This window comes from Oncorhynchus keta, chromosome 10 (genome assembly GCF_023373465.1).
Source record: "Oncorhynchus keta strain PuntledgeMale-10-30-2019 chromosome 10, Oket_V2, whole genome shotgun sequence".
In the NCBI taxonomy this organism is placed as follows: domain Eukaryota; kingdom Metazoa; phylum Chordata; class Actinopteri; order Salmoniformes; family Salmonidae; genus Oncorhynchus; species Oncorhynchus keta.
In genome coordinates, this window is record NC_068430.1 from 6,871,821 (window position 1) to 6,892,237 (window position 20,417).

At 45.4% G+C, this 20,417-nt stretch overlaps 1 protein-coding gene across 6 annotated transcripts in view; it reads right to left on the reverse strand.

The window, feature by feature from the left end:
* LOC118378666 (SWI/SNF-related matrix-associated actin-dependent regulator of chromatin subfamily D member 1) overlaps positions 1 to 20,417 on the reverse strand; it is a 50,814-nt gene that overhangs the window by 11,219 nt on the left and 19,178 nt on the right. Inside the window, exons 2-14 of one of the 6 annotated variants that reach the window (XM_052526375.1) lie at positions 18,470 to 18,645; positions 18,063 to 18,228; positions 12,004 to 12,126; positions 11,775 to 11,891; positions 11,473 to 11,574; positions 5,464 to 5,664; positions 5,347 to 5,424; positions 5,269 to 5,307; positions 4,725 to 4,880; positions 4,224 to 4,379; positions 3,990 to 4,145; positions 3,875 to 3,952; positions 2,087 to 2,221 (exon numbers count right to left, since the gene is read on the reverse strand). In XM_052526375.1, the coding sequence (XP_052382335.1) occupies positions 2,120 to 2,221; positions 3,875 to 3,952; positions 3,990 to 4,145; positions 4,224 to 4,379; positions 4,725 to 4,880; positions 5,269 to 5,307; positions 5,347 to 5,424; positions 5,464 to 5,664; positions 11,473 to 11,574; positions 11,775 to 11,891; positions 12,004 to 12,126; positions 18,063 to 18,228; positions 18,470 to 18,645 (1,650 nt within the window). In that variant the 3' untranslated portion in view covers positions 2,087 to 2,119. Of the gene's footprint in view, positions 1 to 2,084; positions 2,222 to 3,835; positions 3,953 to 3,989; positions 4,185 to 4,223; positions 4,380 to 4,724; positions 4,881 to 5,268; positions 5,665 to 11,472; positions 11,575 to 11,774; positions 11,892 to 12,003; positions 12,127 to 18,062; positions 18,229 to 18,469; positions 18,646 to 20,417 lie in introns of those variants that run through there. The other 5 variants (XM_052526376.1, XM_052526371.1, XM_052526374.1 and 2 more) reach the window with 5 other exon arrangements.

The following is a 20,417-nucleotide window of genomic DNA, read 5'->3' on the forward strand; positions in this document are numbered from 1 at the left end:
TAAATGATGGGTTAGAGGCCTACCTGACGACATGGTTAATAATGGGTTAGAGGCCTACCAGGCCTACCTGACGACATGGTTAATGATGGGTTAGAGGCCTACCTGACGACATGGTTAATAATGGGTTAGAGGCCTACCTGACGACATGGTTAATGATGGGTTAGAGGCCTAACTGACGACATGGTTAATGATGGGTTAGAGGCCTACCAGGCCTACCTGACGACATGGTTAATGATGGGTTAGAGGCCTACCTGATGACATGGTTAATAATGGGTTAGAGGCCTACCTGATGACATGGTTAATGATGGGTTAGAGGCCTACCAGGCCTACCTGATGACATGGTTAATGATGGGTTAGAGGCCTACCTGACGACATGGTTAATGATGGGTTAGAGGCCTACCTGACGACATGGTTAATGATGGGTTAGAGGCCTACCTGACGACATGGTTAATGATGGGTTAGAGGCCTACCTGACGACATGGTTAATGATGGGTTAGAGGCCTACCTGATGACATGGTTAATGATGGGTTAGAGGCCTAACTGACGACATGGTTAATGATGGGTTAGAGGCCTACCAGGCCTACCTGATGACATGGTTAATGATGGGTTAGAGGCCTACCTGATGACATGGTTAATAATGGGTTAGAGGCCTACCTGATGACATGGTTAATGATGGGTTAGAGGCCTACCAGGCCTACCTGATGACATGGTTAATAATGGGTTAGAGGCCTACCTGACGACATGGTTAATGATGGGTTAGAGGCCTACCTGATGACATGGTTAATGATGGGTTAGAGGCCTACCAGGCCTACCTGATGACATGGTTAATGATGGGTTAGAGGCCTACCAGATGACATGGTTAATGATGGGTTAGAGGCCTACCAGGCCTACCTGATGACATGGTTAATGATGGGTTAGAGGCCTACCAGGCCTACCTGATGACATGGTTAATAATGGGTTAGAGACCTACCTGATGACATGGTTAATGATGGGTTAGAGGCCTACCAGGCCTACCTGACGACATGGTTAATGATGGGTTGGAGGCCTACCAGGCCTACCTGATGACATGGTTAATGATGGGTTAGAGGCCTACCTGACGACATGGTTAATGATGGGTTAGAGGCCTACCAGTCCTACCTGATGACATGGTTAATAATGGGTTAGAGACCTACCAGGCCTACCTGATGACATGGTTAATAATGGGTTAGAGACCTACCTGATGACATGGTTAATGATGGGTTGGAGGCCTACCAGGCCTACCTGATGACATGGTTAATGATGGGTTAGAGGCCTACCTGATGACATGGTTAATGATGGGTTGGAGGTCTACCAGTCCTACCTGACGACATGGTTAATGATGGGTTAGAGGCCTACCTGATGACATGGTTAATAATGGGTTAGAGGCCTACCAGTCCTACCTGATGACATGGTTAATAATGGGTTAGAGACCTACCAGGCCTACCTGACGACATGGTTAATGATGGGTTAGAGGCCTACCTGACGACATGGTTAATGATGGGTTAGAGGCCTACCTGACGACATGGTTAATGATGGGTTAGAGGCCTACCAGGTCTACCTGACGACATGGTTAATGATGGGTTAGAGGCCTACCTGACAACATGGTTAATGATGGGTTAGAGGCCTACCTGACAACATGGTTAATGATGGGTTAGAGGCCTACCTGATGACATGGTTAATAATGGGTTAGAGGCCTACCTGATGACATGGTTAATGATGGGTTAGAGGCCTACCAGGCCTACCTGATGACATGGTTAAAGAGCCTGACGACATGGTTAATGATGGGTTAGAGGCCTACCAGGCCTACCTGACGACATGGTTAATGATGGGTTAGAGGCCTACCTGACGACATGGTTAATAATGGGTTAGAGGCCTAACTGACGACATGGTTAATGATGGGTTAGAGGCCTACCAGGCCTACCTGATGACATGGTTAATAATGGGTTAGAGGCCTACCTGATGACATGGTTAATGATGGGTTAGAGGCCTACCAGGCCTACCTGATGACATGGTTAATAATGGGTTAGAGGCCTACCTGATGACATGGTTAATAATGGGTTAGAGGCCTACCTGATGACATGGTTAATAATGGGTTAGAGGCCTACCTGATGACATGGTTAATGATGATGGGTTCTGGAGGCATCAGGAGAGCATGGAGACGCTGGGGGATCTCAGAGAACTTCATACGCTGGGCCTCAAAGATCTAGAACAAAATAGATAAAACAGAACCTTGTTAATTTACTCAAGAACCAGACATGCAAAGATTCAGCATTGTGCGTTTTATGTTTCAGCTTTGGACAGTTAATAAAGATGGCTATTTGTTGGGGGTCTAGAGTGTGTTTAGGCTAAGGACAGTTAATAAGGATGGCTATTTGTTGGGGGTCTAGAGTGTGTTTAGGCTAAGGACAGTTAATAAGGATGGCTATTTGTTGGGGGTCTAGAGTGTGTTTAGGCTAAGGACAGTTAATAAGGATTGCTATTTGTTGGGGGTCTAGAGTGTGTTTAGGCTAAGGACAGTTAATAAGGATGGCTATTTGTTGGGGGTCTAGAGTGTGTTTAGGCTAAGGACAGTTAATAAGGATTGCTATTTGTTGGGGGTCTAGAGTGTGTTTAGGCTAAGGACAGTTAATAAGGATGGCTATTTGTTGGGGGTCTAGAGTGTGTTTAGGCTAAGGACAGTTAATAAGGATGGCTATTTGTTGGGGGTCTAGAGTGTGTTTAGGCTAAGGACAGTTAATAAGGATGGCTATTTGTTGGGGGTCTAGAGTGTGTTTAGGCTAAGGACAGTTAATAAGGATGGCTATTTGTTGGGGGTCTAGAGTGTGTTTAGGCTAAGGACAGTTAATAAGGATGGCTATTTGTTGGGGGTCTAGAGTGTGTTTAGGCTAAGGACAGTTAATAAGGATGGCTGTTTGTTGGGGGTCTAGAGTGTGTTTAGGCTAAGGACAGTTAATAAGGATGGCTATTTGTTGGGGGTCTAGAGTGTGTTTAGGCTAAGGACAGTTAATAAGGATTGCTATTTGTTGGGGGTCTAGAGTGTGTTTAGGCTAAGGACAGTTAATAAGGATGGCTATTTGTTGGGGGTCTAGAGTGTGTTTAGGCTAAGGACAGTTAATAAGGATGGCTGTTTGTTGGGGGTCTAGAGTGTGTTTAGGCTAAGGACAGTTAATAAGGATGGCTGTTTGTTGGGGGTCTAGAGTGTGTTTAGGCTAAGGACAGTTAATAAGGATGGCTATTTGTTGGGGGTCTAGAGTGTGTTTGGGCTAAGGACAGTTAATAAGGATGGCTATTTGTTGGGGGTCTAGAGTGTGTTTAGGCTAAGGACAGTTAATAAGGATGGCTATTTGTTGGGGGTCTAGAGTGTGTTTGGGCTAAGGACAGTTAATAAGGATGGCTATTTGTTGGGGGTCTAGAGTGTGTTTGGGCTAAGGACAGTTAATAAGGATGGCTATTTGTTGGGGGTCTAGAGTGTGTTTGGGCTAAGGACAGTTAATAAGGATGGCTATATTCCCTGGCCCATTTACCCTTAACCATAAAGATTATGAAATGGCAAATTACATTACATAACGTCCATTAGATTATTTAACTGTGCCTTAACATTACAGAAACAAAACGTGGGGAAAAGATACTCTCCCTAAGAAAGCCTTGTATCTTTCAGCTGTGAACATAGGACACGGTTTTGTACTGGTCCCGCATGGGAATCGAACCCACAACCCTGCCTTTACAAGTGCCATCCCCTACCAACTAAGCCACACGGGGCCACTTGCTGCTCTCTGACATGCTGCAGGTACTTGTCACAGTTGATGTACTCTCTCACCTGCTGCAGGTACTTGTCACAGTTGATGTACTCTCTCACCTGCTGCAGGTACTTGTCACAGTTGATGTACTCTCTCACCTGCTGCAGGTACTTGTCACAGTTGATGTACTCTCTCACCTGCTGCAGGTACTTGTCACAGTTGATGAACTCTCACCTGCTGCAGGTACTTGTCACAGTTGATGTACTCTCTCACCTGCTGCAGGTACTTGTCACAGTTGATGAACTCTCTCACCTGCTGCAGGTACTTGTCACAGTTGATGAACTCTCTCACCTGCTGCAGGTACTTGTCACAGTTGATGAACTCTCTCACCTGCTGCAGGTACTTGTCACAGTTGATGAACTCTCTCACCTGCTGCAGGTACTTGACACAGTTGATGAACTCTCTCACCTGCTGCAGGTACTTGTCACAGTTGATGAACTCTCTCACCTGCTGCAGGTACTTGTCACAGTTGATGAACTCTCTCACCTGCTGCAGGTACTTGTCACAGTTGATGAACTCTCTCACCTGCTGCAGGTACTTGTCACAGTTGATGAACTCTCTCACCTGCTGCAGGTACTTGTCACAGTTGATGAACTCTCACCTGCTGCAGGTACTTGACACAGTTGATGAACTCTCACCTGCTGCAGGTACTTGTCACAGTTGATGAACTCTCTCACCTGCTGCAGGTACTTGACACAGTTGATGAACTCTCTCACCTGCTGCAGGTACTTGTCACAGTTGATGAACTCTCTCACCTGCTGCAGGTACTTGACACAGTTGATGAACTCTCTCACCTGCTGCAGGTACTTGACACAGTTGATGAACTCTCTCACCTGCTGCAGGTACTTGACACAGTTGATGAACTCTCTCACCTGCTGCAGGTACTTGTCACAGTTGATGAACTCTGACCTGCTGCAGGTACTTGTCACAGTTGATGAACTCTCTCACCTGCTGCAGGTACTTGACACAGTTGATGAACTCTCTCACCTGCTGCAGGTACTTGTCACAGTTGATGAACTCTCTCACCTGCTGCAGGTACTTGTCACAGTTGATGAACTCTCTCACCTGCTGCAGGTACTTGACACAGTTGATGAACTCTCTCACCTGCTGCAGGTACTTGTCACAGTTGATGAACTCTCTCACCTGCTGCAGGTACTTGACACAGTTGATGAACTCTCTCACCTGCTGCAGGTACTTGTCACAGTTGATGAACTCTCTCACCTGCTGCAGGTACTTGACACAGTTGATGAACTCTCTCACCTGCTGCAGGTACTTGTCACAGTTGATGAACTCTCTCACCTGCTGCAGGTACTTGACACAGTTGATGAACTCTCTCACCTGCTGCAGGTACTTGACACAGTTGATGAACTCTCTCACCTGCTGCAGGTACTTGACACAGTTGATGAACTCTCTCACCTGCTGCAGGTACTTGTCACAGTTGATGAACTCTGACCTGCTGCAGGTACTTGTCACAGTTGATGAACTCTCTCACCTGCTGCAGGTACTTGACACAGTTGATGAACTCTCTCACCTGCTGCAGGTACTTGTCACAGTTGATGAACTCTCTCACCTGCTGCAGGTACTTGTCACAGTTGATGAACTCTCTCACCTGCTGCAGGTACTTGACACAGTTGATGAACTCTCTCACCTGCTGCAGGTACTTGTCACAGTTGATGAACTCTCTCACCTGCTGCAGGTACTTGTCACAGTTGATGAACTCTCTCTCGTGGGGGTCCTGCAGCTTGTGGGTCTTAACATACTGCCAGAGTGCCTGGATGATGACCGGCCTGGTCTGGGTGTGGATCCCCAACATACGGGCCAGGCGAGGGTCCAGCTTGAACTGAGGGGGCTGGGAAAGGGGAAGGTGTGGAGAGGTGAAATTAGCAGTGACATTACACCATCAAATTGAAAAGTCTCCGAAAAGAGACTCAAATGACAAGAATGTATTTGGGAGAGATATAGAAAGGCCCTGCTGCCAAAACCACCTGGTTCATATTGAATTCAATAAATAAATCAAAATGAACAGAACATCAACATGACACCATTTAAAATGACAGTGTTTTTTATTTTTTTTAATTTTTTTAAATCAACATTAAATCGTACATAAATCTGTTCATATATACCCCAAAGAAGAATATGATACCTTTGTTTACATTCTGAAGAAAGCACAGACAACATCATTTACACATTTTCAGAAATTCATTGAATGCTTGGGAATGACGTTATATATAGTCAGGCATATAGCAAGAGAGTGGGAAGGTGGCTGTACATTTGGACAAATAAGACACTGCAGTAAATAAAACCTAATAAAAGCCTTTCTTGTCCGGGACCGGACTCAGAGCGGTGCATCATAGCCAATCAGAGCTACAGTAGGCCTATATGCAAATAAGCCATTTGCTATAAGGTCCTGCCATCAATCACTATGAACTGGACTGTGTGTTTATAGGAAGTAGGGCCTGTCATCATTCACTATGAACTGGACAGTGTGTTTATAGGAAGTAGGGCCTGTCATCATTCACTATGAACTGGACTGTGTGTTTACAGGCAGTAGGGCCTGTCATCATTCACTATGAACTGGACAGTGTGTTTACAGGCAGTAGGGCCTGTCATCATTCACTATGAACTGGACTGTGTTTACAGGCAGTAGGGCCTGTCATCATTCACTATGAACTGGACTGTGTTTACAGGCAGTAGGGCCTGTCATCATTCACTATGAACTGGACTGTGTGTTTACAGGCAGTAGGGCCTGTCATCATTCACTATGAACTGGACTGTGTGTTTACAGGCAGTAGGGCCTGTCATCATTCACTATGAACTGGACAGTGTGTTTATAGGAAGTAGGGCCTGTCATCATTCACTATGAACTGGACTGTGTGTTTACAGGCAGTAGGGCCTGTCATCATTCACTATGAACTGGACTGTGTGTTTACAGGCAGTAGGGCCTGTCATCATTCACTATGAACTGGACAGTGTGTTTACAGGCAGTAGGGCCTGTCATCATTCACTATGAACTGGACAGTGTGTTTACAGGCAGTAGGGCCTGTCATCATTCACTATGAACTGGACTGTGTGTTTACAGGCAGTAGGGCCTGTCATCATTCACTATGAACTGGACTGTGTTTACAGGCAGTAGGGCCTGTCATCATTCACTATGAACTGGACTGTGTTTACAGGCAGTAGGGCCTGTCATCATTCACTATGAACTGGACTGTGTTTTACAGGCAGTAGGGCCTGTCATCATTCACTATGAACTGGACTGTGTGTTTACAGGCAGTAGGGCCTGTCATCATTCACTATGAACTGGACTGTGTGTTTACAGGCAGTAGGGCCTGTCATCATTCACTATGAACTGGACTGTGTGTTTACAGGCAGTAGGGCCTGTCATCATTCACTATGAACTGGACAGTGTGTTTACAGGCAGTAGGGCCTGTCATCATTCACTATGAACTGGACTGTGTTTACAGGCAGTAGGGCCTGTCATCATTCACTATGAACTGGACTGTGTTTACAGGCAGTAGGGCCTGTCATCATTCACTATGAACTGGACTGTGTTTACAGACAGTAGGGCCTGTCATCATTCACTATGAACTGGACTGTGTTTACAGGCAGTAGGGCCTGTCATCATTCACTATGAACTGGACTGTGTGTTTACAGGCAGTGGGGCCTGTCATCATTCACTATGAACTGGACTGTGTGTTTACAGGCAGTAGGGCCTGTCATCATTCACTATGAACTGGACTGTGTGTTTACAGGCAGTAGCAACAGCGTGACTTTAGCTCATTAAAAAAAGCATTTGGCAAAAGCCACCTGAATGGATTTCTGCAAAATATGTAAATACCACGGGAGTCTGCTTGGATTTGTGAACTGTACAGTCCTATTGATCAAACAACCATGAAAAAGAGGCAGGCTCTTTCCCTCAGTTGCTTATGCACATCAACAACTAATGATAGCCAGAGCGAGATGAGCTCAAATCTAACGAGGGAACAGTAGATAACGCAAACGTTTCCAGCTAGTTGGCCGTCATAATTGCACGGATAAACGACGGGGAATTAGTAGCCTGCTCGTCCTTCTGCAGCTTGCCTGCCAAAGCATGCTTGTCCCAACCAACATTCTGACAACTGAATGGGATCTTCCTGCCCGCCCATTCGATTGATGCCAAATACGTTTGATTGACAACTAAGAGATATGTTAACTGTGGATAACAGTTGTTCAAGTTCAGCGTAGCTCGCGAAGTGATTCACATTTCTAGCTACCCAAATGAAAAGGGACAGAGGGATACGAATGTCTTCAACTGAAATGTGTCTTCTGCATTTAACCCCCGACCCCTCTGAGTCAACTGGCAACTGCATCTCTATCTGTAGCCACAGAAAAACATTATGGGGGGTGGGACTCTGCCACTTACCCACTCGTCCAATGACATGACGTCCTCCCAGCAGCTAGCTAGGTCATGTTAGGCTCCATGTTATTAGCTACTAAATAAATAGATACGCTAGCCTATTAGCCATGTTATAACTGACTTGTGATCATTGCCCTTGCTAGTTTGATTGTATTGACATTCCCAGCATTGGGTTACATTAGTCTGTTTTTGTCCAGAATATTGAGTCATTGAAACTGAACCAGTGCATCCTGAATGGAGACAGCAGACGATGTACCAGGCCAGCTGTGATTTACAACCGGATAGTAATAATGTTTTGTACTACCAGGAAATGCATCGGTGAGTTATATGAATCGTGCATTGAACTGCATCCATCTATTCTGCCAACAATGCCTGACTCTACATCATGGGATTTTGAATAAAATTCTACCCAATTTAAAACCTCTCATAAAGTTGTTTTGTAGCATGAAGTGGGAATTTGATATTTTTGAGAGATTTTTTACGATTGTCCGTTTCATATCTGCAAAGTAGTTAAAATTCTGTCAGTTTCCCTTTTAAAAGGAAAGATTCCCTCATTTTTAATGTTATTGTTTTATATATATATTTACACGATGCAAAACTCGTCATACCGGCTGTATTTCTGCCTGCTTGAACAGCAGATGCTGAAATACACATGAAATGACCCCGGGAATAAATATAACATCGCTCAAAGATGCACAATAAGAGTCAAATTCAAAATGGCCGAATCTTTCCCGTTAAAGAGATGAATCCTTTTGTTTTTGCCGAAGTGTCTCTTTAAAACTACAGTGACACCTAGAGGATGTATATGAGAGGTCCCAGGTTGCGATTATTATAAAATGTTTTTACATGGTAGTTTAGCATGAGCAGCACAGTAATATTAGAATGTATTTATACCTGGTAGTCTAGTATGAGCAGCACAGAACTAATAGGATGGTTATTACCTGGTAGTCTAGTATGAGCAGGACAGAGCTAATAGGATGGTTATTACCTGGTAGTCTAGTATGAGCAGCACAGTAATATTAGAATGTATTTATACCTGGTAGTCTAGTATGAGCAGGACAGAGCTAATAGGATGGTTATTACCTGGTAGTCTAGTATGAGCAGCACAGAACTAATAGGATGGTTATTACCTGGTAGTCTAGTATGAGCAGGACAGAGCTAATAGGATGGTTATTACCTGGTAGTCTAGTATGAGCAGCACAGTAATATTAGAATGTATTTATACCTGGTAGTCTAGTATGAGCAGGACAGAGCTAATAGGATGGTTATTACCTGGTAGTCTAGTATGAGCAGGACAGAACTAATAGGATGGTTATTACCTGGTAGTCTAGTATGAGCAGGACAGAACTAATAGGATGGTTATTACCTGGTAGTCTAGTATGAGCAGGACAGAACTAATAGGATGGTTATTACCTGGTAGTCTAGTATGAGCAGGACAGAACTAATAGGATGGTTATTACCTGGTAGTCTAGTATGAGCAGGACAGAACTAATAGGACGGTTATTACCTGGTAGTCTAGTATGAGCAGGACAGAACTAATAGGATGGTTATTATGCAGAATGCAGAAAATAGCCAATTAAGGTATTTACATGTCCTAATAATTTGAAAGAAAACCAGGTGTTTAACTTCAATTTTGACCCACCGCCGATTAAGATAAGCAGAGTAAGCCAATTAGGTAGTGTAGTCTGCACAACGCATCACAGGGGGCAAACTACCTGCCCTCCAGGACACCTACACCACCCGATGTCACAGGAAGGCCATAAAGATCATCAAGGACATCAACCACCCGAGCCACTGCCTGTTCACCCCACTATCATCCAGAAGGCGAGGTCAGTACAGGTGCATCAAAGCTGGGACCGAGAGACTGAAAAACAGCTTCTATCTCAAGGCCATCAGACTGTTAAACAGCCACCACTAACATTGAGTGGCTGCTGCCAACATACTGTCATTGACACTGACCCAACTCCAGCCACTTTAATAATGGGAATTGATGGGAAATGATGTAAAATATATCACTAGCCACTTTAAAACAATGCTACCTTATATAATGTTACTTAGCCTACATTATTCATCTCATATGTATATACTGTACTCTATATCATCTACTGCATCTTTATGTAATACATGTATCACTAGCCACTTTAACTATGCCACTTTGTTTACATACTCATCTCATATGTATATACTGTACTCAATACCATCTACTGTATCTTGCCTATGCCGCTCTGTACCATCACTCACTCATATCTTTATGTACATATTCTTTATCCCTTTACACTTGTGTCTATAAGGTAGTTGTTTTGGAATTGTTAGTTAGATTACTTGTTGGTTATTACTGCATTGTCGGAACTAGAAGCACAAGCATTTCGCTACACTCGCATTAACATCTGCTAACCATGTGTATGTGACAAATAAAATTTGATTTGAGTAAGGTGTGTAAGACTATCGCATAATCTGTTTACTGCCATAATCAGTTTAATATGGAATTATTACTGTGCATGTAAACGTACTCAGTGTAATGTGTTTACCTGGTAGTCCAGCATCAGCAGGACAGTAGTAATAATGTGTGTTTACCTGGTAGTCCAGCATCAGCAGGACAGTAATAATAATGTGTGTTTACCTGGTAGTCCAGCATCAACAGGACAGTAATAATAATGTGTGTTTACCTGGTAGTCCAGCATCAGCAGGACAGTAATAATAATGTGTGTTTACCTGGTAGTCCAGCATCAGCAGGACAGTAATAATAATGTGTGTGTACCTGGTAGTCCAGCATCAGCAGGACAGTAATAATAATGTGTGTTTACCTGGTAGTCCAGCATCAGCAGGACAGTAATAATAATGTGTGTTTACCTGGTAGTCCAGCATCAGCAGGACAGTAATAATAATGTGTGTTTACCTGGTAGTCCAGCATCAGCAGGACAGTAATAATAATGTGTGTTTACCTGGTAGTCCAGCATCAGCAGGACAGTAATAATGTGTGTTTACCTGGTAGTCCAGCATCAGCAGGACAGTAATAATAATGTGTGTTTACCTGGTAGTCCAGCATCAGCAGGACAGTAATAATAATGTGTGTTTACCTGGTAGTCCAGCATCAGCAGGACAGTAATAATAATGTGTGTTTACCTGGTAGTCCAGCATCAGCAGGACAGTAATAATAATGTGTGTGTACCTGGTAGTCCAGCATCAGCAGGACAGTAATAATAATGTGTGTTTACCTGGTAGTCCAGCATCAGCAGGACAGTAATAATAATGTGTGTTTACCTGGTAGTCCAGCATCAGCAGGACAGTGCAGCGTACGCCCACATCCCCTGGCCTCTTCACCTGGAACCCGTCTGTCTCCTGAGTGGTCGCAGTCCGATGCCACTATTAACAATAGAAATAACTTTAGTAGTTATTTTTTGCTTTCTTTATAACACAATCTCATTACTAAGACTACAATAGAGAAAGTGGTTAAGGAGAGTGGAGGTGGCAATTCACTTTCCATTGTTCATGAAAATAAATCGAATCCTAGATTTTTAATTTTTTTATCTGAACATTAAAACCTTTTTTATTTATTTTTTTACCTCGACCAAGTGATTGTCAGGCCCATAGAGGTCCTTGTCCAACTCAATGACCAGAGACTTGAAGAAGGAAGAGAACTTCCTCTTCTGCTTGGTTGCTTCATACTTGGACACAGCAGTCTGAGAAAAAGAAAAACATTTTTAAATCAGACACATTTCCCCAAGTTACATAAAAAAACACACAGACACTAACCGTCAACACACAAACATACAACTAGTAAATTAGTCTTACATCTTCAAGCAGGCGTCCTTCGACACGCAACTCCCACGATGCTACAGTGCCATCCCCGTCTTCCGCGTCGGGCTTGGCAGGGTTGAACGTGTTGGATATGAAGATACGAAGCTTTCGCTTTTGCTGAAACACAATTAAAAGTTCAGTCATGTTGAATTTCACTATCAACATGTGTATAATCTTCAGAGGGAAACATGGGAAGTGATGAGCAGGAAAAACTAAACCCGGACTTGAGCCTTAATCCGAAAGAGGAAAAGGCGACGAAAAAAAGGCCGACGTGCGGGTGCCCTGACAAAACTACTGCCTCTACCCTCCATTCTATTGGAAAACGTACAATCACCGGAGAAGAAACTGGATGAGCTCCGTTCGAGACTATCCTATCAACGGGACCTGAAGAACTATAATATTCTGGGTTTCACATAGTCGTGGCTGAACAAGGAGATATAGAGATATCTATAGATATATATATATATATATATAAATATAAATATATATAAATATATATATAAAAGACATGTCCACCCGTGAGCTTACAACGCGGCGGTCTGTCCGGACACTGCATCAAAAAAACAGCTATATAGAGATATATATATATATCTCTATATAGCTGTTTTTTTGATGCAGTGTCCGGACAGACCGGCCGCGTTGGGTAAGCTCACGGGTGGACATGTCTTTTGAGATGCGATCTCTAACATTAGGGATTCTCGAGGTTCTGCTTGACTAAATTAGAATATTTCTTCATTAGCTATACACTGTTTGCCAAGCGAGTTCATCTATATTTTACGTAGCAGTCTATTTTCCACCACACACTGATGCACTAAGATGTGTATACACGTGTGTATATAAAAATATATACACACACACACACACACACACACACACACACACACACACACACACACGTGTACGTACTGTCACTGTAGGGACGACGTCGTCAATGCACTTATTAATGAAGCCAGTGACTGATGTGGTAAACTCCTCCATGTCATCGGATGAATCCCCGGAACATGTATTATATATACACAAAAGTATGTGGACTCCCTTTCAAAAATGAGTAGATTTGGCTATTTTAGCCACACCCGTTGCTGACAGGTGTATAAAAATCGAGCACACAGCCGTGCAATCTCCATAGACGCATTGGAGGTAGAATGGCCCGTACTGAAGAGCTCAGTGACTTTCAACGTGGAACAGTCATAGGATTCCCTTTTAGAGCTGCGCCGGTCAACTATAAGTGCTGTTATTGTGAGGTGAAATGACATACATAATTTTTTGTTAACTAGTAAATAGTAGCCTACAGCAAAGTGTGTTTAAAATAATTTCTAACTTGTTAACAATTTCTGCTAGTTTTTGCTACCATGTGGGTTTTTAGCTTGCTTGAGCCTGCTAACTGAGGAGTGTTAATTCACCTGTTTTCATACACGTTTAATTTTAAAACATTTATCTTAAAGTTATTTAATCTAACTGTTTAACTATTTATCTGTACAAGGAATTGTATTTATTTATTTTTTTACTCATTTGTTTCTAATCTTTACAGGAAAATGCCACGGGCACTATCTGATGTGCGGAGACATTTCACTGCAGCTAATATAGAAGGAAAAGCTGTGTACATTTGTTTTTAGCTTGGTTGAGCCTGCTAACTGAGGAGTGTTGATTCACCTGTTTCCATACATACAAGCTTTGTACATTTGCAAATACTGTGCCAAATCATACGTGAAGAATGCAACAAAGATGCAGAATCATCTGGCCAAGTGCATAAAGTTCCCTCGGCGCTCACAACAAGCAACCTCTTGACAAAAGTCCCTCTACTTCTATTCGAGGTGAAAATTATGAATCAGACACTTTATCGATAGCAACAGCTCGTGGTCCTCCTGGAATCAGAAGGTTTTTTGACTCAATGGAGGAACGTAGTCTGAGAAATGCTGATGAATGTCTTGATCGAGCTGTGTATGCAACTGGTTCACCTCTGATGCTCACAGGCCATGTGTATTGCATGTTCTTCACCCAGCATACACCTCTCCAACCACACATGCTTTATCTACTCATTTGCTGGATGCAGAGTTCAACAAAGTTCAAGTGAAGGTCAAGCAAATCACAGAGAAAGCAGACTGTATTGCAATCATCTCTGATGGGTGGTCAAATGTTCGTGGGCAAGGAAAAATGAGCTATATCATCATCTCCACCCCTCAACCAGTATTCTACAAGAGGGACAACAGACACACCGGTCTCTACATTGCAGATGAGCTGAAGGCAGTCATCAATGACCTTGGACCACAGAAGGTATATGCACTGGTGACAGACAATGCTACGAACATGAAGGCTGCTTGGTCTAAAGCGGAGGAGTCCTACCCTCACATCACACCCATTGGCTGTGCTGCTCATGCATTGAATCTGCTTCTCAAGGACATCATGGCACTGAAAACAATGGATACTTTCTACAAGAGAGCCAAGGAAATTGTTAGGTACAGGAAGGGTCATCAAGTTATAGCAGCAATCTACCTCACCAAGCAAAGTGAGAAGAATACACATTGAAGCTGCCCAGCAACACCCGTTGGGGTGGTGTCGTCATCATGTTTGACAGTCTCCTGGAGGGGAAGGAGTCTCTCCAAGAAATGGCCATATCACAGTCTGCCGATTTGGACAGCCGCATCAAGAGGATCCCCCAGGATTATGCATTTTAGGTGAGAGTGCTAAGCACCCTGAAACGCCTGGAACCTATAGCAGTAGCCATTGTATGGATTGAGGGAGACAATGCCATCCTGTCTGATGTCAGACTCTGTTTGCAGATGTAAGAGGAGAAACCCTGGCCACTTCACTGTTGCTCCAAGCAGAGAAAACTGCAGTTCTGACATACATTAAAAAGCCTGAAGCCCATACACACCACAGAGTACATGTTGGACCCCAAGTATGCTGGCAAGAGCATCCCGTCTGGTGCAGAGATCAACAAGGCCTATGGTGTCATCACTACTGTGTCTTGCCACCTTGGCCTGGATAAGGGGTGGCAGGGTAGCCTAGTGGTTAGAGCGTTGGACTAGTAACCGAAAGGTTGCAAGTTCAAATCCCCGAGTCATTGAATGACGGCCTAGGAACAGTGGGCTGTCGTTCTGCCCCTGAACAGGCCGTCATTGAAAATAAGAATTTGTTCTTAACCGACTTGCCTCGTTAAATAAAGGTATAAAAAAAAGAGAAAAAAAGGGCAAGGTTCTTGGCAGTCTGGCGAAATACACTTCCAAGCAAGGGCTTTCGGCTGGAGATGCAATATGGCAGTCTGGCGAAGTACACTTCCAAGCAAGGGCTTTGGGATGGAGATGCAATATGGCAGTCTGGCGAAGTACACTTCCAAGCAAGGGCTTTCGGCTGGAGATGCAATATGGCAGTCTGGCGAAGTACACTTCCAAGCAAGGGCTTTGGGATGGAGATGCAATATGGCAGTCTGGCGAAGTACACTTCCAAGCAAGGGCTTTGGGATGGAGATGCAATATGGCAGTCTGGCGAAGTACACTTCCAAGCAAGGGCTTTCGGCTGGAGATGCAATATGGCGGTCTAGCGAAGTACACTTCCAAGCAAGGGCTTTGGGATGGAGATGCAATATGGCAGTCTGGCGAAGTACACTTCCAAGCAAGGGCTTTGGGATGGAGATGCAATATGGCAGTCTGGCGAAGTACACTTCCAAGCAAGGGCTTTGGGATGGAGATGCAATATGGCAGTCTGGCGAAGTACACTTCCAAGCAAGGGCTTTGGGATGGAGATGCAATATGGCAGTCTGGCGAAGTACACTTCCAAGCAAGGGCTTTGGGATGGAGATGCAATATGGCAGTCTGGCGAAGTACACTTCCAAGCAAGGGCTTTGGGATGGAGATGCAATATGGCTTTGGGATGTCTGGCAGTCTGGCGAAGTACACTTCCAAGCAAGGGCTTTGGGATGGAGATGCAATATGGCAGTCTGGCGAAGTACACTTCCAAGCAAGGGCTTTGGGATGGAGATGCAATATGGCAGTCTGGCGAAGTACACTTCAAGCAAGGGCTTTGGGATGGAGATGCAATATGGCAGTCTGGCGAAGTACACTTCCAAGCAAGGGCTTTGGGATGGAGATGCAATATGGCAGTCTGGCGAAGTACACTTCCAAGCAAGGGCTTTGGGATGGAGATGCAATATGGCAGTCTGGCGAAGTACACTTGGAGATGCAAGCAACACTTCCAAGCAAGGGCTTTGGGATAGAGATGCAATATGGCAGTCTGGCGAAGTACACTTCCAAGCAAGGGCTTTGGGATGGAGATGCAATATGGCAGTCTGGCGAAGTACACTTCCAAGCAAGGGCTTTCGGCTGGAGATGCAATATGGCGGTCTAGCGAAGTACACTTCCAAGCAAGGGCTTTGGGATGGAGATGCAATATGGCAGTCTGGCGAAGTACACTTCCAAGCAAGGGCTTTCGGCTGGAGATGCAATCTTGCCAACAATGCATATCTCCTCAGCCACCTGGTGGAAGGGACTTTGCTCTTTCCCCTGTTGCGTCCATCATCCTCCAAATCCCACCAACATCAGAGTGCAACTGGTCCTTGTTTGGGAACACACACACACCAACGCATGCTGACCAATACAAGGGTTGAACAATTAGTGGTAATCCAGGCAAATGGGGCTTTTTGAGACTGACAACGAGCCATCCAAGGTTGGAAAGTGACAGTGAGGCCTGATGTTCAAGAGGTGGTCCAGGGAGAAGACATTTAGTTTCTAGACTATCATTTTACAGATGAATGTTGAAAATGTTTTTTTTGGGAGATGCGATGGATAAGTGGGGATCATTCAATATTCCCTTTTGTTGTTTGTGCAGAGTCAACTCATTTCATTAAAGTTAAATTCTTAACAAAATGTATTTCTATAGGAAGGATTTAAACATTTGCAATTATGTCTACTTATGATAACGTAAAAGGTTTATATTTCTGTCTCCATATATGGTAAATATATCCAATGCAAAAAACATCTACATTTAAATGGTATTAATGAATTTGCATATATTCCTGTTAGTTTATATGAGAATTATCACAGATTACAAAGGGAAACCCAGCCGTGAGCAAGCAACACCAAAACATGCATGAGAGCAGCTGCTGTTCCAGACGGATGTGTGATCACGCTCTCCGTAAGACGTTTGAACAGGTTAACATTCACAAGGCCGCAGGGCAGACGGATTATCAGAGCAAGTGCTAACCAGCTGACAAGTGTCTACACTGACATTTTCAACATCTTCTTGACCCAGTCTGTAATACCGACATGTTTCAAGTAGTCCACCATAGTGCCTGTGCCCAAGAACGGCAAGGTAGCCTGTGTAAATGACTATTGCACCGTAGCACTCACATCTGTAGCCATGAAATGCTTTGAAAGGCTGGTAATGGCTCACATCAACACCATCATCCCAGAAACCCTGGATCCACTCCAATTCACATACCGCCCCAACAGATCCACAAATGATGCAATCTCTATTGTACTCCACACTGCTCTTTCCTACCTGGACAAGAGGGACACCTATGTGAGAATGCTGTTCATCAACTACAGCTCAGCGTTCAACAGCATAGTGCCCTGTGAAGCTCATCACTAAACTAAGGACCCTGGGACTAGACACCTCCCTCTGCAACTGGATCGTGGACTTCCTGACGGGCTGCCCCCAGGTGGTGAGGGTAGGTAACAACACATCCGCCACGCTGACCTTCAACACGAGGGGCCCCTTAGGGGTGCTTGCTCAGTTCCCTCCTGTACTCCCTGCTCACCCACAACTGTGCGTCCAAGCACGACTCATTAAGTTTTCCAACGACAACTGTGGTAGGCCTGATCACAGACGACGATGAGACGGCCTATAGGGAGGCGGTCAGAGACCTGGCAGTGTGGTGCCAGGACAACCTGTTCCTCAATGTCAGCAAGACAAAGTAACTGATCGTGGATCTAAACCCTGTTCATATTATGTTATTCTTTAGGATCTAAAAGGAAACAATGATCCTAGATCAGCACTGTTACTTTTGAAGTGCTTTATGAATACAGGCCCCTAGTGAGGAAATAACCCCATCGGTTTACCTTGATGGGTCTCTTGAGTGCCTCCTGGATGTCCAGACGTTTCCTCATGATGGTCTGGTCCAGCTTCCTCTCAAACGCCAGCAGGTCCATGTAGGCCTGAGACTCTGGCACCAGCTCCCGGATCCTCTGAGGTAAAATCTTATCCGCCATCTTCTTCTTCTTGGTACTGCAACAGAAGATAACAATAGCGTGAGTTGATAAGAAATGAAAAAAAGGCCGATATGCATTATGTATACACCTTTATTTCCCCCTACAAAAGACACGGTCAACTCTTAATGAGGACAAATAATCGCAGTAATCTAGTAATACATGTTTAACGTCCCTCCCTTATACCCTGGTAACAATGTGAAAACCTGTTGTTGAAATGAATACAGTCAAGCCTAAAATAATACTTAGTCAGATTTTACTGTTGGTTGCGCTGCTGTTGGACCTGCTGGATCTGCTGGGGGGCCGGCCTTTTACGGGAGGGGTCCATGACACTGGGCATCCCTGGTCGGGACACAGGGCTGGAGCCGTAGCCTGGAGGCCCCATGGGCGGGCCCTGGGGGGTCATACGGCTGGATGGGGGCATCCCACCTGGTCTCTGGAGGGAGAGGCGAAAAGAGACAGGGGAGGGGTTAGAGTCTGGAAGAGAGGCGAAAAGAGACAGGGGAGGGGAGAGAGTCTGGAAGAGAGGCGAAAAGAGACAGGGGAGGGGAGAGAGTCTGGAAGAGAGGCAAAAAGAGACAGGGGGGGAGAGAGTCTGGAAGAGAGGCGAAAAGAGACAGGGGAGGGGAGAGAGTCTGTAAGAGAGGCAAAAAGAGACAGGGGAGGTGAGAGAGTCTGGAAGAGAGGCGAAAAGAGACAGGGGAGGGGAGAGAGTCTGGAAGAGAGGCAAAAAGAGACAGGGGAGGTGAGAGAGTCGAAGAGAGGCGAAAAGAGACAGGGGAGGGGAGAGAGTCTGGAAGAGAGGCGAAAAGAGACAGGGGGGGAGAGAGTCTGGAAGAGAGGCGAAAAGAGACAGGGGAGGGGAGAGAGTCTGGAAGAGAGGCGAAAAGAGACAGGGGAGGGGAGAGAGTCTGGAAGAGAGGCGAAAAGAGACAGGGGAGGGAGAGAGTCTGGAAGAGAGGCGAAAAGAGACAGGGGAGGGGAGAGAGTCTGGAAGAGAGGCGAAAAGAGACAGGGGAGGGGAGAGAGTCTGGAAGAGAGGCAAAAGAGACAGGGGAGGTGAGAGAGTCTGGAAGAGAGGCGAAAAGAGACAGGGGAGGGGAGAGAGTCTGGAAGAGAGGCGAAAAGAGACAGGGGAGGGAGAGAGTCTGGAAGAGAGGCGAAAAGAGACAGGGGAGGGAGAGAGTCTGGAAGAGAGGCGAAAAGAGACAGGGGAGGGAAAGAGTCTGGAAGAGTGGCAAAAAGAGACAGGGAGGGAGAGAGTCTGGAAGAGAGGCAAAAAGAGACAGGGGGGAGAGAGTCTGGAAGAGAGGCGAAAAGAGACAGGGGGAGAGAATCTGGAAGAGAGGCAAAAAGAGACAGGGGGAGAGAGTCTGGAAGAGAGGCGAAAAGAGACAGGGGGGAGAGAGTCTGGAAGAGAGGCAAAAGAGACAGGGGGGAGAGAGTCTGGAAGAGGGCGAAAAGAGACAGGGGGAAGAGAGTCTGGAAGAGAGGCAAAAAGAGACAGGGGGGGAGAGAGTCTGGAAGAGAGGCAAAAGAGACAGGGGGAGAGAGTCTGGAAGAGAGGCAAAAGAGACAGGGGAGGGGAGAGAGTCTGGAAGAGAGGCGAAAAGAGACAGGGGAGGGGAGAGAGTCTGGAAGAGAGGCGAAAAGAGACAGGGGAGGGGAGAGAGTCTGGAAGAGAGGCGGAAAGAGACAGGGGAGGGAGAGAGTCTGGAAGAGAGGCAAAAGAGACAGGGGAGGTGAGAGAGTCTGGAAAAGAAGCAAAAAGAGACAGGGGAGGGGAAAGAGTCTGAAAAGAGGCAAAAAGAGACAGGGGAGGGAGAGAGTCTGGAAGAGAGGCAAAAGAGACAGGGGAGGGAGAGAGTCTGGAAGAGAAGCAAAAGAGACAGGGGAGGGGAGAGAGTCTGGAAGAGAGGCGAAAAGAGACAGGGGGGAGAGAGTCTGGAAGAGGGCAAAAGAGACAGGGGAGGGGAGAGTCTGGAAAAGAAGCAAAAGAGACAGGGGAGGGGAGAGTCTGGAAGAGAGGCAAAAAGAGACAGGGGAGGGGAGAGTCTGGAAGAGAGGCAAAAGAGACAGGGGAGGGAGAGTCTCGAAGAGAGAAAAAGAGACAGGGAGGGGAGAGTCTGGAAAAGAAGCAAAAAGAGACAGGGGAGGGAGAGAGTCTGGAAGAGAGGCAAAAGAGACAGGGGAGGGGAGAGAGTCTGG